We start from the raw sequence: 17,771 nt of genomic DNA on the forward strand, positions 1-17,771 counted from the left end.
TGGTGGGATTATAGGTGTGAGCCACTGCGCCTGGCTGAATGTACATTTTTGAATTGAAGAGAGAACATTGATCTAGAATAGTATGATCCAGGTCCCCAAAACTGTAGAAACTTAACAGTCCTTTACTCAAGTGTTTTTCTAGATTGTGCTAAAGCCTTTTAAAAATTAATATTGAATGTTAATGATTTTCTTCTTTGATTTGCTCATTCATGTGGAAGGTACAAAGAACTTTATATTAACTTTTTTTGGTTAGTTCAACGCAAAAAATTGAGTTTTTAGTGTTTTAAAATTATTTAAGTTCTGTAGCCTATGTAAACTCGCTAGTGTCTGGTGACATTTGAAGTATAAGTCATCATTTGTGATAACTGCCAATTTTCAGGATTTATTTTGGCTCTCTAAGTCACTCAGATTTAGCTCAATGGCACTATGTTTTCAGCAGCAAAGTATAGGCCAGCTGTTTCTTATTTTAATAAATTTTATTAATAGTGGTGGGGTCTCGCTTTGTTACCCAGGCTGGTCTCAAACTCCTGGCCTCAAAGCAATCCTGCTGGGATTACAGGCATGAGCTGCCATGCCTGGCCTAGGCCAACTTTTGAACGTCTACATCTTTCTCATTAGAACTTTGCTTTTTAATATTTTAGATATTTAAATTAGATTTTAATAAAATTAATTTTTCAATTCCTTGGTCACACTAGTCACATTTCAAGTGTTCAGTAGTCACATTAGCTAATGGCTTCTGTATTGGATAGCGTAGATAAAGAATATTTTCATCATTTCAGAATATTTTATTAGATAGCACTATATTAGAAAGCCTCTCAACTCAGAAACAAAATTTATTTCAGCAATTAAGAAAAACTATTTGGCTTATCCATTTTACACTTATCAGACCCATTCAGGAGGATTTAGCAAATCATAAATTTTTATGGTCTTTATTTTTTCAGTTTGGTGGCAAGCATGTTAAGAGGAAGGACTTACGTTCTGTATTAGCAAAACAGAGCAAATTGTAATTCACAGTGATGTATGCTGCATTCATCTTCTAGAAAACTATTGCTTTGTATCACTTGAGTGAAAAGATTTTATAAAGTAGGAACTATCTAAAAAATCATGCTCTAGTCACATAGTGATGTAATAAAATACGAAATGTTTCAGGCATGTATAATTCCTTAAAAAATGCTTCAGCATTCATGTAGCATTGTTAGTCATGAATTTTTGTGCTATAAAGCAGCAAGTATAAAATTGCAGGCATACTGTTATGCATTTTCGTGTTTATGATTAATTCATTTAATGACCCAGGAAACTCAAAATATATTTGGCCATTGGTATAAGACCTCTGTTTTGGTTTTTAAATTTCCTTGAATCCTATCATTAGTTTAGGGAGGATGGTATAGATAATTCTCCCAAATGTTTCATGCTGCAGTCAATAAAAACAATATACAGATGCTAGGGACTGGTGACTTTTTTCCTCCTATTAGAAAAAAAGAATTATTTTACCCATTTCAGTGGCTTTATGGTATTTATTATTTTTGACAGATATTTTGTGCTTTGCTTTAATTGAGGAATTGGATTGCATTTATTGGTGATGAATGATCTTTCAGAATCATTCTGGGAGGTGACAAATCAGTTTGCCTTTGTATTTGTTGGCTTAAATAGCCATTTATAGGATATGTTTCTTCCCCCTCTGGCTAACTTCCAACTTGTTATTTATTATATTATGTACTTTTTCCAAGTCTTTTATAAGTTATACCCAATTCTTAACTACCATTGCATTTCTTTTAAAGTTTATTTGAGGGATTCAGTAGTAGTTTTGGTTTTTGCACTGGCTGTTGGGTCCTTACCTTTTGAAGTGATTGCATTGTTTTTTATTGGGGATATATGTTTCAAGAGGTGCTTCAAAAAATACATTCAGGCCAGGCATGGTGGCTCACACCTCTAATCTCAGCACTTTGGGAGGCTGAGGTGGGCACATCATTTGAGGTCAGGAGTTCAAGTCCAGCCTGTCCAACATGGTGAAACCCTGTCTCTACTAAAAATACAAAAATTAGGCAAGCATGGTGGTGGGCACCAGTAATCTCAGCTACTCAGGAGGCTGAGGCACGAGAATCGCTTGAACCTGGGAGGTGGAGGTTGCAGTGAGCCGAGATGGCACCACTGCCCTCCAGCTTGGGTGACAGACTGGGACCCTGCCTCAGAAACAACAACAAAACAAACATTCAAATCCTTTTTACCTCAGCGTATTATTTGAATATCATTTTCACAGGTGGTTTAATTGAGTTTGTTTTAAGGAGAATAGATGGTAACTAACTTCAACTCTAGTTTTTTCACAAGATTTTACCGTCATACCACATGGCTCTTTAAAAAAGTGTATTATCTACCAGCGATCATTATTTGGGCAGAAAGCATGGACTGAGTACTATTCCTTTCCTGGTGAGAGTCATGTTTATTGCTTATTATTAATGATTTCAACTCAACAGGCAAGTAGATGAATCAGATTATCTCTTCCAGTAGATTGTTTTAGGGAGTTGACCCAACATGGTCTATTTTTCAGTATCCTCATTTGTTCTTAAGGTTGTTTGACCCAGTTTATATCCTTTTTTTCTCCCCTTAAGTGGACATAAATTGTTGGTAGAAGATTTCTTTATAGATGACTTTATTATTTTTATTTTTAAATTTTTTATAGAGATGGAAACTTGCTAGGTTGCCCAGGCTGGCCTTGAACTCCTGGCTTCAAGCCAGCCTTTTGCCTCAGCCTCTCAAAGTGTTGGGATTACAGGTGTAAGCCACCACAGCCGGTTTCCAGCTGACTTTAATAACATAACTAGTCTCCTAACACTCTTAATATAGTTCTGTCTGACCTTTGATGTCTAATTCCTTCATCTGGAATTGTGAGACAGTGGTACAGAAGGAGAGTTATGCTCTTAGACTAGTAGTACACCAACTGGAAATCATTTAGGACAGGGTTTGTAGAGTCAGCCTAGCTACATCAGTTTCAGAGAGGTCTACTTTGGTGTTTTTATATTTCTATTTTATTATAAAAGGACTACATGGTCATTATAAAAATTAAAACAAGGTAGAAGAAATAATAAAGTGAAAAGTAAAATTTCCTTGTTTCCGATGTCTGTCTACTCTAATTCCAAAGAAATAGCTACTAATATTGATACCTTTCTGGAAGTTTTAAATTTATAAAGAAACATATTGTGTGCATGCATTTATGTCTATATAATACATTTTGGATATATAACACATATATTTGGCAGGGTGCAGTGGCTCATGCCTGTAATCCCAGCACTTTGGGAGGCCGAGGCGGACAGATCACGAGGTCAGGAGGTCGAGACCATCCTGGCTAACGTGGTGAAACCCTGTCTCTACTAAAAATACAAAAAAAAAATTAGCTGGGCGTGGTGGCACACACCTGTAGTCCCAGCTACTTGGGAGGCTGAGGCAGGAGAATGGCATGAACCTGGGAGGTGGGGCTTGCAGTGAGCTGAGATCGTGCCACTGCACTCCAGCCTAGGCGACAGAGTGAGACTCCGTCTCAAAAAAAAAACCATATATTTAATATAAATGTACAATATTTTGTTTTATTACATAAATTGGATAATGTTATTTGTATGCATTTGGAATTTACATTATTCATTTAATGACATATCTTGTGGAGATTTCCATGTTATTGCATGTAAAACTGCCCTTTTAATGAGTGATTAAAGGATATGCCATAATTTATTTAATCACACTCCTCTGTTGATTGACATTTGTTATTACTGGGTTTGTTTGAATGAAATAATTGGAAAGGAGCATGTGTGTGTGTGTGTGTGTGTGTGTGTGTGTGTATGCATGCACATTTATAACATTGCTCTAGGTATATGTCTTTTTATTGAAATGTAACATTTATACAGAAAAGTGCACAAATCATAAGAGTTCACCTTGATTAAATTTCTCTGAAGTAAACATTTCGTGTAACCACTATCGAGATCAAGATGTAGAATCCCTTTTGGTCACAGCACTCCTCTAGTTCCTAAAGATTACTACTACCCCAACACTTTGTCATAGTCTATTAGTTTTACCTGACTTTGCATTAGAAATAAGCAGAATCATAGACACTATATACTAAGTATCTGGTTTCTTTATTTTCATTGTTTATGAGATATACCCATGTTACTGCATGTAATTTCTGTAGAATCATCAGTTGGGGGAATTTCATTTATTCTAGTCTAATAGGCATTTAGATTGTTTCTAGATGTTTGGTATTAAGTGCTGCTGTGAATATTCTTGGATGTCACTTGTGTGTGTATGTACTCATTTCTGTTGGTTATATACTTAGAATTGAATTTACTGGATATGCATATGTTCAGCTTTAGTACATACTGACAGAAGTTTTTTAAATTGGTTTTGCCAATTTATAATGATTGCTCTATATCCTTGCTATTTGATCTTGTCAGTCCTTTTGAGTTTAGCCGTTTTGGTGGTATGATAGTGGAATTGCAATATGACTTAATGTTTCATTTCACTGGTAACTAATGAAATTGATTATCTTTTCATGTTTATTGACAATTTGAATATTATTTTTTAGTAAGGTAGATGTTCATCTTTTGCTTAATTTTCTAGTAGGTTGTTTCTTTCTCTTACAGATTTGTAGTAGTTCTTTATCCACTGGTTGGATGTATGTATTGCAATTATCATTTCTGACTCTGGCTGGTCTTTTTACTCTTTTGGTAAACAGGAGTTAATAAGGTTCGATTTATTGTATAAGTCTTTTCCTTTTGGTATTTTTTTGTGTCCCTCTTAAGAAATTTTTGCCTGTCCCAACATTGTGAAGATATTTTCCATTTTTAACTTCTGGAGGCTTTGTGGTTTTCCGTTCCCATTTAGATCAGTAATCCACTAATTGATTTTTGCTGGTGATGTGAAGTGTGGAGATTAAGATTTATTTGATAGTTCTGGTTTCTTTCTCAAACTTACCCATAGAGATTTGCTTTCACTTTGCTGGGTTAATGTTTCAGTTTTTAGAACAACTTAGTATATTAAGATAATAATATATATTTTAAATTAATGATAAGGATTTGTACTAGGACTAGATTTAATATCTTTCTAAGATTGAAAAATGTATAAATTTTAAAACTATAAAGAAGAGAATAAAAATTGTTATAATCTTACTACTCTAGGATAACTGCTCTTAACATACCATTCCTAGCATTTTAATGTTTCTTTTTTTGTTTTTTTTTTTTTCTATGTGGGTAGTTGTGTGTTTGCATAAAATTTGCTGTGTCTATATTTGTGTTTGTATAAAATTGTGAAAATGTATTTATCTACATGCCTATTTATATTTGTTACTTTACCTTAAACCATGAGCATTTCATCTTGGTCATTAAAAGACAGATTTCTAATATTTGTATGCTGTATAGCTGTATTATAACTTATCTCACTATTTCTTTATTATTGGGTATTAGACATTTGCACCCTTTTCTTACTGTTATAAATAATATTGTGGTGTTGTATATGTGCTTTTTTGTCACGTGAAAGTATTTCTTCAATATAGGACTCTTAAGGCTTTTATTGTATATTGGCCAAATCGTAGTCTACAAAAGATGACCCTCTAGTAGTGTATGAGAGTCCCAACTTAGTATCATTATAAATAATCTAAAGAAGGAAATATGAAGTATAATTTCTAGATTTGTATATTATATTTAGGAAGAACAGCAACAACTGGACTTTGTCCTGGGTGGAAGGTAGAAAGGAAAACTAAAAAATAGCATTGGCTGGGCATGGTGGCTCACGCCTGTAATCCCAGCACTTTGGGAGGCCGAGGCAGGTGGATCTCTTGAGGCCAGGAATTTAAGACCAGCTTGGCCAACATGGCAAACCCCGTCTCTACTAAAAATACAAAATAATTAGCTGGGCGTGGTGGTACATGTCTGTAGTCCCAGCTACTTGAAAGGCTGAGGCATGAGAATTGCTTGAAACTGGGAGGCGGAGGTTGCAGTGAGGCGAGATTGCACCACTGCACTCCACTCTGGGTGATAGAGCGAGACTCTGTCTTAAAAAAAAAAAAAAAAAAAAAAAAGAATCTTTAGATAGGATACTGGGATGATATATTGAAAGGCAAGGAATTTAGAAGGAGGATCTAATGTGAAAGGAAAGATTTTTTTTTTAGGCATATTGAGTTTTAGATATCAAGATGTCTACGTAGAGATATTTTATAGAAATTGCTAATCCTTTGTGTATCCAAGCAATTACACACCTATTAGTTGTATGATAATTAATAACTATATATTCATTTCGTGCTTTAAGGTTTTCAAGGTGCTTTTCATGTAATCTCATTTGATTTTCTGATGTAAGATGGATATTATTACTACTACCAATTAACAGATGAGTTTATTATGATACTAAGTAGCATCAAGAACTATTTCATACTGCTCTGTACTGTAGTTAGTACTTTACAGAGTTATCTTATTTAACTCTGTAAAAATCCTATGAGATTTTCCCCTCTAGGTTACAGGTGAGCAAAGTTCGGCATGATTCAATTTTAGTTGTTCAGCCTCACACACTGTTAGTATTACTGTTTGAAACTGGATTTTATTTCTTTGAATTCCCAAGCCTGTGCTTTTCTTGTTTTGTCATACTACTTCTGGAAGCCAAGTTCACCTAGCTAGTAATTGGAAGAGATAGTGTTGAAACCCAAGTCTTCTAATGTTTCATCTAAATATTCTTGGCATTTTTTTTTTTTTTTTTTTTTTTTTTTGAGACGGAGTCTCACTCTGTCGCCCAGGCTGGAGTGCGGTGGCACGATCCTGGCTCACTGCAACCTCTGCCACCTGGGTTCAAGCTATTTTCCTGCCTCAGCCTTCCAAGTAGCTGGGATTACAAGCGTCTGCCACTGCATCCGGCTAATTTTTGTAGCTTTAGTAGAGATGGGGTTTCACCATCTTGGCCAGCTGGTGTTGAATTTCTGACCTCATGATCCACCCACCTCGGCCTCCCAAAGTGCTGGGATTACAGGCATGAGCCTCTGTGCCTGGCCTATGTTTTTTTTTTAACATTTTATTTTCCTTTAGTAATAATCACTAGGTGTTCTAAAACCACTAGAATTTTTTTCTTATTTTGGAAGCAACCAAACTATAGTTCATATATGGAAAAATACAGTACGTTTCTACAAAAAGCATTTTTAAATAAGTTTGAATAATTTAGATTTATTGAAAAGCAGTCCTGGACTGAAAGGTATTTGATCTTAAGTCCTAGTTTTACAACTTAATAACTTGGGTAAGACACTTACCTCCCTGAAATTTTAGTTTGTTTATTGGTAACACGAGGATAAGAAAGAATTCACAGATCACAATCTTAGGATCTTAGTCACTGGATTCAGAAGACTTTGATTTAAATTTTGTCTTTCTGTCTTAATTAATGTGCTTTTAGGCAAGTAACTCAACCTTCCTGGGCCTTAGTTTTCTATTTTTTTAATGAAAATTCTTAACATAGTGTTACTGTAGGATTTAATGCAATAGACTTTACAGGCTAGAGACCATGTCTTCCCCATGTATTGTATTAATATCTTCAGCACTTAGGACAGTGCATGATAGTAAATGTCTGATAAATCTTAGTATATGCTGAGGAGGCAGAATCACAAACTCATAAAAATGCCATGTAAATGCTGAGTATTTTTGTAGTTAGAAAAATCAGAGTCTAGTTTAACTTTTCATTTTGAAATAATTTTATACTTAAAGTTGCAGAAATAGTAGAGTTTGCATAAACCTTTCACACAGCTTCCTCTAATGTTAAAACTTATGTAACCATATGGTACAGTTGTCAAGACCAAGAATTTAACATTGGTGAAATACTGTTAAACTACAGACCTTGTTTGAATTTTATGTTTCCCTCCAAATACCCTTTTTCTCTTTGAGGATTCAATTCAGGACCCACATTTCATTGAGTTATCCTGTTTTTTTTAGCCACCTCCAATCTGTTTCAGTTGAACGCAGACTTTTCCTCATCTTTTATGACCTTTATACTTTGATGGGTGTTCGTCAGTTGTGTTGTAGACTGTTTCTTAATTTGAGCTTCTCTGGTATTTTCTCATGGTTAGATTGATGCTCTGCATTTTTGACTCCCCACAGAAGTGATATTGTGTCCCCCTCAGTGCATCATATCGGGGGCACATAATGTAGATAGGTCTTAAAACTGGTGATAGTAACCTTGATCCTTCTTTACTGTGATTATCTGCCAGGTTTCCCCACTGTAGAGTTACTGTTTTTTTCTTTATAATTGACAGATATCTTGGAGGAGATACTTTGAGACCATTTAAATATCCTGTCTCTCAAAATTTTGCCCACTAACTTTAGCATCTATTGGTGGGGACCTTGCCTGTAATGGTTATTAGCATGATGTTTACCTAATTGTGATTTTGTCTTTTCCTCATTCCTTCTATATTGATGTTCCTTGTAGCTGTCCCATTTCCTCCATTTATTTGTTGTTTTTACTGTTTCATTTTGTACTGTGGATATGCATTTTATTCTGTGGGTTATAATCCAGCACTGTTGTTGCTTACGTTCTTGCTCAGATCATTCCATCTTTGGCCATTGGGAGCTCTTTCAGTCTGGGTCTTATGTCCTTTTGACATCCTTTGATCCTTTTTTGAACACTTTAGCTTCTGACATTATGATTTTCTAGAGTCATCTTATATTTTTCCCCGACCCAGCTCTGGGCTCAACCACTTCTCAGAGAACTCTGGTTCTTTTTTATTTGGATAATGGCATTTAGAAACTAAGTTCTGGGTGCTAGGTGTGTTGGGTGTCATTGCTTTTCAGTGACCTCAGCGATCAAGCTAGGAAATACATATATGTCTACTAACCCACACAGGCACACAACATCTATAGTAATTTCTTTATATTAGTGGGGCCCAGGCATCTGTATTAAAAGAGATTGAGTGAAAGAGAGAAAGGGATTGTATAGTTAAGATGTATCTAGATTAGCAGCTCTCAAATGTTCTGGCCGTGGGGTCCCTTTATACTCTTAAAAAATACTGAGGACTCCTCAGAGCTTTTGCTTATGTTGGTTATATGTATCAGTATTTACCATATTCAAAATTAAAGCTGAGAAATTTAAAGTTTTATGTATTAATTTGTCACAATAAAACTCACTACATGTTAGCATGTAACATTTGTAAATAAAAAATAACTCTGTTTTCCAAAACAAAAAATTTAGCGAGACGAGGGAAATTGTTTTACATTTTTTTGATATCTCTATTATCTGGCTTAATATAACTGGATATAATGCATATCTGTGGTGACATATATTAAGTCTGTAGTGATATCACATTTTAATTAGCCTCTGTAAAATGCCACTGTATACTTTTGAGGGAAAGAGAGTTTTAAAAAGCAGGTACTATTGTGAAAGTAGCTTTGATGTCATGAATGACCTGAAAGGGTATAAGGGACCTCAAGAGTCCCCATGCTATGCTGGCTGTTTCTTGCAAGTTCTAAAACATCTCTTAATTACCCTGACCTTTTTCTCATTTTCAGTCTTTCCTTTTTTATTCTCCCGACTTTAAACATAAAGAGTTAAGAACCACTGATGTAGATTTTCTGAAACTGTTACAAAATACAGGCACATATTACTGGAAGGATGGATCCAGAAGAACTGCTATGAAGAAAAGGAGAGAACTTAAATTAGGTGATTTTATGGAACTTGGAAGACTAGAATTTCCAAGTAGGATAGGGATGGTCAGCACTGTTTCAGGTAAGGTAACTTGATTTGATCAGTTCATCTAGTTAATCTTTAATTATATAAACTGTAAGATGCTGATATAGTAACCAGAGTTTACATTTATAGTGAGAAATGTAATAGGGAAATAGATCAGAATGTCTGTTTCCAACTGTGGCTCTCTGAACTTTTTCAAAAATCAAAGGATAGCTATGGACTTTCCCCTGACAAATGTAGCTCCTTTCAAAATTTTGCATGCAGTCATGGATCAGGCAAACAGGACGGATATAATTCGTGATTCACACAAGCCTATCCATCAGTGTACTGCTTCACCTCCCTGTCCTGTTCAGTGGCTTTGTGAGCTTGGAATTTGAAGTCTTCCTGTTGTCTGGTTACATCAAACTGTTCTTGCAGTTCTGTCCTGGAAATACACATGCAAATTAAAGTTAAATCTTAAATTTCTCCTTTTCTGGACTCCATGAATACCCCCAAATATTGCTGACATTCATTAGACAGTATGTTTACAGTACAGTTAATTGTGTTATACCTTTCCTTTTACATTTAAACTTGTTATACTTTTAGTCACCTTGATTCAACTTGGGTGTGTCCTAGGCAATATTTTGGAACAGGTTCCTTCTAGTGATAGTTAAACACATCTTTTTTTACACGTCTGTGTATACTACTTTTACTCTCAGAACAACCATTTCTCTAAATTTGGGCACAGTTATTTTATCTCTGTATGCTGACTACAGATTATTCTTTCAAAATGTTTGGCCAAAAGAAGGAATATAGTAGCTGGAAAAATTTTGGCCCACAAGAACTTATAGGGGAAATTTCAGTGTGCTTTTAAGAAGAGAAGAAGTAGCTAGTAGTGTTAGGGAGACTATAAAATAGATCGTGAAGCAGCAGAGCCGTGAAAATGCGTGGGAATGGAATCAGGAGTATAGGGGAAAACAGAAAGACCACCTTCCTTTTACTCTACTGGGTTGGAAGATGAGTGAGAATACCAAAGTTTGAAATTGAAAATTGATAGGAACATGTGACTCCAGAAATGGAGAGAAGTGATGGTAAGGTGATATCCTTCTGCCAAGTACCTTAGGTCTTTTCTGTAAAGTGGATCATACAGAATTTTGAAAGCTGAGCTGGGGAGCTGATAATGAATACTATAGGCAACAGTCTGTTGCCAATTCCTCACTGAGGAAATGATAAGGAAATAGTTTTATATTAATTTATTTGTAGAAGAATACATTGGGAGATGATAATGCTCTAAGTCAGTGAGGTTGGTATGGTTAATTGGAGGGAAGTGGATGTCACTGGGTATGGGTGCAAGATGTTGAGAATGAAGAGAAGAAAGAGTCTAAAATGATTCCAAGGAGTCAGTCATCTTGTTTGGAAGGTGGGGAGAAGGGGTAGACCAAAATTTGCAACCGTAGTGAAATACTTATTCATCACATTATGTCTGGCAACATTATTTTAGGTACAATTTATAATTGTTACATCGCTCATTATCATTATTGAGACTTGATGAAGTTAAGAAGAGTAGCAAATTTGCAAGAAAAAATTAAAAGGGGGGATATATGTGCTAAACTTGCAGCTGTCATTGTCTGTTGTTTCATCCCCAAAGCCTGATGCAGTTATTTCACATTGTCTTTATTTCTCCCTTTGAATGTCTACCCTTATTCTCTGTTCCGTTCAGTTAGAGTATGACACATGTGCTGTCTGTATTAGGTTTTTTTTTTTTGGTAATGCATCAGAACTCTGCACGTACATTTTAAGACCTTTGAAAAGGAAATCTGATATTTAGAATGTGCTTAATATCTAGAATGGCACTTTGCACATATTACAATCTCAGTAAATGTTTTTGTTACAGTGTTTTAGCCTGACAGAGCAGGCACTTAATAGCCGTTGAATGAGAAAATGAATGACAGCTATTATAAGAAATACCAACAGAGTATCTTACTTTAAAATATCAAAACAGTATACATGTACATGAAATAGTTAAATATAAAAGTAAGACTTTATTTTGGGGTGAGAAATAAGTCTTGATAAAGCAAGTCATTCTGGAGTTGAGTTAATGATTAGAATCAAAGGAAGAATATTTTCAGTATAGGGAGGACTCTCTAAAGTCAGGAAAATAAAGAGGGAAAGATTGAAAATGAGAAAAAGGGTAATTAAGAGATATTTTAGAACTTGCAAGAAAGAACCGGCGTAGGGAGTGGCAGAGAAGAGGAAGCATGACACTATAGGTCTCTACTTCTGTCTTAACTTGGGGAAGAAGTTAGATGAGTATAGAAGGGAGATATGAAAAGGAAATCATGTCTGACAGCTTCTGTAGTTTCAAAGTGGGAAGCCCAGAGGGAGATTGACTCAGTGGATGAGCAGGGGCCTTAGAGTTTTAGGAGAAATATCTGAGTTTGGTCAAATCTGAAGAAAGAAGGGCAGGTAGGGTGGTGGTGGATGGTGGTGGTGGTGGCATATCTGGACTGGTAATAAGAACAGCATTGAAATTCAGGCCTGCAAATAGGCATGAGGGTACTAATGGGACTAGGTGAAAATCACAGTATTAATATAATCACTTTCCATATATGTGGAAATAACAGGTTCAGATATATGTGTTAATCTTTTTTACTGTTTGCATATAAAGGCTCTTGTTTGGTTTGTGAATGGCAGTGAACAGCAGAACTTATTTATGAATTTATCTTACACTCTTCTTGACACTTGCTAAAAAGAGTTCCTCTTTTTTATTGCCACATGCTACATTTCCATGGTTTATTTGGAATTTACACACTCACAGAAATTTTTGTACTATTTTTTGGTACTCCTTCAAAATAGGGCAGAGAAATTCCACAGCTGCTTACATAGTCTGTTATCTCTTCTTGTCTTATACCCATTCCCAGTTACTGTTTTTCAGTAAATATCACTTCAGAGGTGATAAGAGGTCTGTATTCCCAAGTCTTGTAGGTGGTGATTTTACCATCCTATTTTGTATTCAAAATAATTGATACCAACGAAGCCAGAAGAGTGGTCACTGTACCCTTCTGTAACTTGGTAGAATTACTAGCTAAATAAATAATCATTTACATAATGTTTTTGTGCCAGGGTTCTTGATTTGTGATTCTCACATGGCCTGCCTTTCAGGAATTCATGAGAACTTCTGCTTTTTGTCAGTCTGAAATTCCTGGCTTAGGTTGCATTTTTCTCGTGAACCTCTTCCACACAGCTGTTTTCTACCTTTACACTGTGAATCTGTAAGATGTTCATCATCTTTTGCACCATGCTTTTTAGTGTGTTTCTTGAAAATGTAGCCATTAGCACGTTGTACTTACTGAATTATTCTCAAGGATCTTTACTGTATTTTATAGCCTGAGTTGAAAGTTTCCTAGTTTTAAGGTTCTTGTTTTACTTCAAGGATAGATTGAAAATGTAGCAGTGAGGACGGGATGACTGAACACCATCAAATCTGATGAGAACTGACGACAGTACCGTTAGTGAACTTAGAACCTTGGTTTTTCTTTTCTTTAAGGACAAGTAACTCTGAGAATTGAGATCTGAAAATTGAAGAACATTGTTGAAATCTTAATGTTTCTTCTAGTATTTCTCTATTATGTAGTTAGCATCATGTCTTGTACAGTGTAGCGGCCTAAAATTATACTTGCTTCTGTAAACAGATATTTGGTGATGGTTTGTTGTAGAGCCCAGGAAAGTACTGGCTAAGATCTTGAGTCATATGACAAAACTGTTGAGCATGAAGATAATTAGATTTTCATTGGTAATTTGTCTTTCTTTTGACAAATTATCTTTTAGAATTTTGTGTGGTTTGCTTGATGTTTTATAAATACAGAGCCCATCTAGAAGTCTAAATACCTCTCTTATTCCCCAGTGTTGTGTTGATTTTTGGACCTTAACCTTTTTTGTGTGCTTTTAACTTCAGTATCAGTTTCCTTAAATGTGGGAATGAAATTGATGTTACGATTTCCTGACTTCTGCTTGGTCTTATGATCATCTTTTCCCAGGACGTCTTTGATCTTTTTTCTCAGGTAGATTAAAAAAAAAAATCTGTTTATCCCTCAATTTATGTACTCTCAATTCTTATTACCCACTGCCTATTAATGAATTCTATAGTACTGTATATAGTTAGCACACACACACGTAGATCATCATTCTGGAAGCAACCATATGTGGGTTTAGCAAAGGATTAAACATAAAATGGCCTTTTGTCACAATGAACTTTTTATTTATGTCTAAAATTGGCTTTTCTTTTTTTAAACAGATAAGTGTAAAGCAGGAAATTACTTTTACTGATGTATCTGAGCAACTGATGAGAGACAAAAAACAAATCAGAGAGCCAGTAGACTTACAGAAAAAGAAGAAGCGGAAACAACGTTCTCCCGCAAAAGTAAGACAGTTTATTAAGGTGGTAATCACAACCTCTTAATTCCAACTGTTGGTTAATTCTATAGGCAAGAACCTGGCTGGACCCTAAGGCAGATGTAAAAGTCTTGTGTGGTTTAGTAGGAAGGGGTGCATGCCTGCATGGAGGTGGTGGGCCTTACTTTCAATTTTTCTGCTTCTCTTTCACCATGTTCCTGACTTGTCTAAAAATGAACTTTTCTTTTTCCATATCTCTGACAGATGGCTTGCGTTGCCCTTTCGTCTCATTTGTGTTAGTTTTTCTTATCTTTATATTAAGGTTTCAGGAAAATGTAATTCCAGTTATTCATCAGGAAAAGATAGAGGATCCCTGTTAATAGGATGTAAACTTCATGAGGGCAGGGACTTCATTTTGTACACAGCTGTATCCTAAGAGCCTGGAATAGGAGACATAATAGATCGTCAATAAATATTTTATGGGTTAATGAATGGATTAGTAAATAAACAAGTAACCCAGGCTGGAGTGCAGTGGCATGATCATGGCTCACTGCAGCCTCAGTCTCCCAGTCTCAAGGGATCCTCCTGCCTCAGCCTCCTGAGTAGCTGGGACCACAGGCATGTGCCAGCATGCCTGGCTAATTTTTGAATTTCTTACAGAAATGAGGTCTTGCTATGTTGGCCAGGCTAGTCTCAAACTCTTGGTCTCAAGCCATCCTCCCACTTCAACCTCCCAAAGTATTGGGATTACAGGCACGAGCCACCACTCCTGGCCTGTTTTTTTCCCTTTAGTATAGTGATAGCTGAATGTATGCAGCATTTTTGGTATTCCTAGAAATTCTCTGAACTCTCTGCAGTATATTTGCATTTTTATAGTTAAGTCTTATTTTTTTCTTCCCTCATGTGGTGAGAAAGTCCTTTTTAAAAAGATCATACTGTAAAATGATTTTTTGATGGCTTTTTAAAAATTTGTGATTTGAAATCATAATCATCATTATTATTTATATTTCTGTATGCTTTTGGACTTATTCGAGTGTTGGAGCCAGCTTGAGCTGGCTTGCAAGATTTCATTTACAAACTAGTTGCCAAAACCATTGGTAGCTTATAATTAGCTATGGTGGGAATATTTACACCCCAGAAATCAGCAAATGTTTCTATACCCCCTGATTCCTTAGCTGGTGGTTAAATATTTGCCAGCATACCACTAATTTGGGGATATATAAATATGCCTACAATAGCAAATTTTGAAAAACATAGATACTAAAATAACCTATAGTTACATTTCCTAGAGATAACTACTTGGATTTTCTGCCATATTCCCTTTCTATCTTTTTTCAAATTTGTGCAGATAGATATGGAGGTATAATATAGATTTAATTAGCTGATTTTTAACACTTGAAATGTAAGCAATTGTTGTGTTTAAAGTTTTTAATGTTTTTTGTAATCATTTTATTAGCTACATAATCTATTTTTTGATAGATAATGTTATATTTAATGATTGCTTTATTAGACATTATTATGTTGTTTGAAAGTTGTAGTCCTGTTTCTGTTTTAAATCATGCTGCACTTAAAATGTTTGAGTATGTATCTTTGTGCACTATTGATCAAAGGGTATGAACTTTTAGAAAGATTTCTTGATAGTGTTACTCTTTTCAGAAATGTTAGACCAGTTACATTTCTACCTGCAGTGGACCTGAGGTATATCTGTCTGCATTCTCACTGGTCTTGAGTGTCTGACTTTGCTTAAGATGGGAGCTCATTATAGTTTAAATTTGAATTTCTTTAGTTTCTGGTCACACTAAACTTCTAAAATTTTTGTTGGCCTTTTATATTTCATGTTTTGTGAAATTCTCCCTTCTTTTCTTCCCTCTCTCTCCACTTCTTTTCTTGAGGCTTTAATGTTTTTCTCAGTAATTTATATCATTTTTGGGGGTTCTTTACATTAATGAACAAATCAAGTTCTTCAAATATAGAAGAATACCAGGTTTTGTGTAAAAAATTATTTCTAAAATCGTTTGTGATAGTGATTGATTGTTACTTTGGATTCATTGCTGATCTATGGGGTATCTATTTCAAGTGTACTCTCTTCTTGAAATTCTGACTAAAACCCAGATTATCTTCTCATTGGGTGTTGGACTCTGTATTTGGTGATATGTTCTAGGTATTTGTAAATATAGATTAGGTATTTACAGGCTTTAAGCTATTTTGCTCGTCTAATTTGCGGTAAACTCATAATGTATCATTTTAGAATATTTCTAAAGGTATTACTTAAGTATTTATATACCTCTGTAGTGGCCAGATGACAGAGTTGTCCTATTCTAAGTATAGTGTGTATAAGAGAATGTTTTAGGGTAGCCCCTTAGAGAAATTCTTAGGAAGATGAAGTGACTAGAAACAATATACAGCAGACAGAGGTGTAAGGATAACAAACAGGCCAGATACAGTGGCTCACACTTGTAATCCTAGCACTTTGGGAGGCTGAGACGGAAGAATTGCTTGACCCCAGGAGTTCAAGACCATCCTAGGCAACATTGTGGAACCCTGTCTCTGTGTTTTTTTTTTTTTTTTTTTAATAAAGAACAAACAATTATTTTTCAACTGTCCTGGCATGTTACTTGTAATGGGACAGGGAATGGTTGTGGACTGTTTTTAACCACTGGTCTGCCATCTCCAGATGAATGGGTTTTTTGTATCTAGAGTCTTAGAACTTTAAGATATAACCAGTGAGTAATTTTACATTTTCTCAGGAGTGTATATAAAAATTTATGCTTTAGAACTTCTGTTAAAGTAATTCATTCTGCTCTTTGGTATGAAGAGAAAGAGAAACTTACCCATGTTTGTAAATCAGTAAGTGTTACTTGTTTTAAATTCCTTAAAAACAATTTTAAGTTCCTCAAAGAATTATGATTTATTATGCCTAGAGGACTCCACCCTCCCCAGCACCTTTTCCAAATCTTAAAATCTTGCCATTGTGAATATTTTGAGTTTGTGTCACCATTGTGTAGTATTAGATTGGGGATCTGCACAAGAAGTATAATGTGATAAAGTTTTAGTAAAAACATCAGAGCTTATAAACATCCGTGTAACTATGGCTCCCTTAAAGTACTGTGTTGTTATGCCATCTTTAGCTGCCATGGATTTTAAGCAATAGCTGAACTTTTCTCATATGGCAAAGCTGAGTCTTTTTTTTTTGGAAAACGTAAATGCAATGGGAAAGCCTGATCATCTTAAGGTAGGTTTTGATACTTGAAATTTGCCTAAATACACTTGGCAGCATGCCTGATGAAGAGGGTAACTGAGCTAGGGAACATCATCTAGGTCAAGCTATTTGCATCTGTTGTGGAATTAGCTGTTTTAAGAAAGTAAGTTTTCTACATAAGAGAAGCTTACACCTTTTAAATATCAAATTTCATTTTATTTTCACCATTTTTTTGGGAAATCTTTAACGTGTTGTTTTCCTTTTAAATATAGTGTATTTGAACATAATTCAGCTTTTAATGTCTTGAAGCTGACATAAACATTTTTTAAAATCGTGTATTGCAGTTGAAGCCCTCTAGGAGAACAGAGATTTTAGGGCTCTCCCCCACCCACCTGACCCTGAAAATCCTCACTGCTAGACTTTAAGTGTTATACTGCTTATAATCACTTCACTTCTCATTCCTTGGGGACATGCTATTCATTTTTACATTGCTGTATATCTGAGTGGTCACTTA

The 17,771-nt window shown here is 35.2% G+C and overlaps 1 protein-coding gene across 9 annotated transcripts in view; it reads left to right on the top strand.

The window, feature by feature from the left end:
* The window catches only part of ZNF148 (zinc finger protein 148), a 149,912-nt gene that overhangs the window by 73,925 nt on the left and 58,216 nt on the right, over nucleotides 1–17,771 (top strand). For 8 of the 9 annotated variants that reach the window (XM_032149945.1, XM_032149939.2, XM_058437399.1 and 5 more), the window contains one exon: nucleotides 13,961–14,086. In XM_032149945.1, coding sequence (XP_032005836.1) covers nucleotides 13,961–14,086 — 126 coding nt within the window. Of the gene's footprint in view, nucleotides 1–9,637; nucleotides 9,727–13,960; nucleotides 14,087–17,771 lie in introns of those variants that run through there. The other variant, XM_058437403.1, reaches the window with a different exon arrangement.

Source organism: Hylobates moloch, unplaced genomic scaffold (assembly GCF_009828535.3).
Source record: "Hylobates moloch isolate HMO894 unplaced genomic scaffold, HMol_V3 SCAFFOLD_4, whole genome shotgun sequence".
NCBI lineage: Eukaryota > Metazoa > Chordata > Mammalia > Primates > Hylobatidae > Hylobates > Hylobates moloch.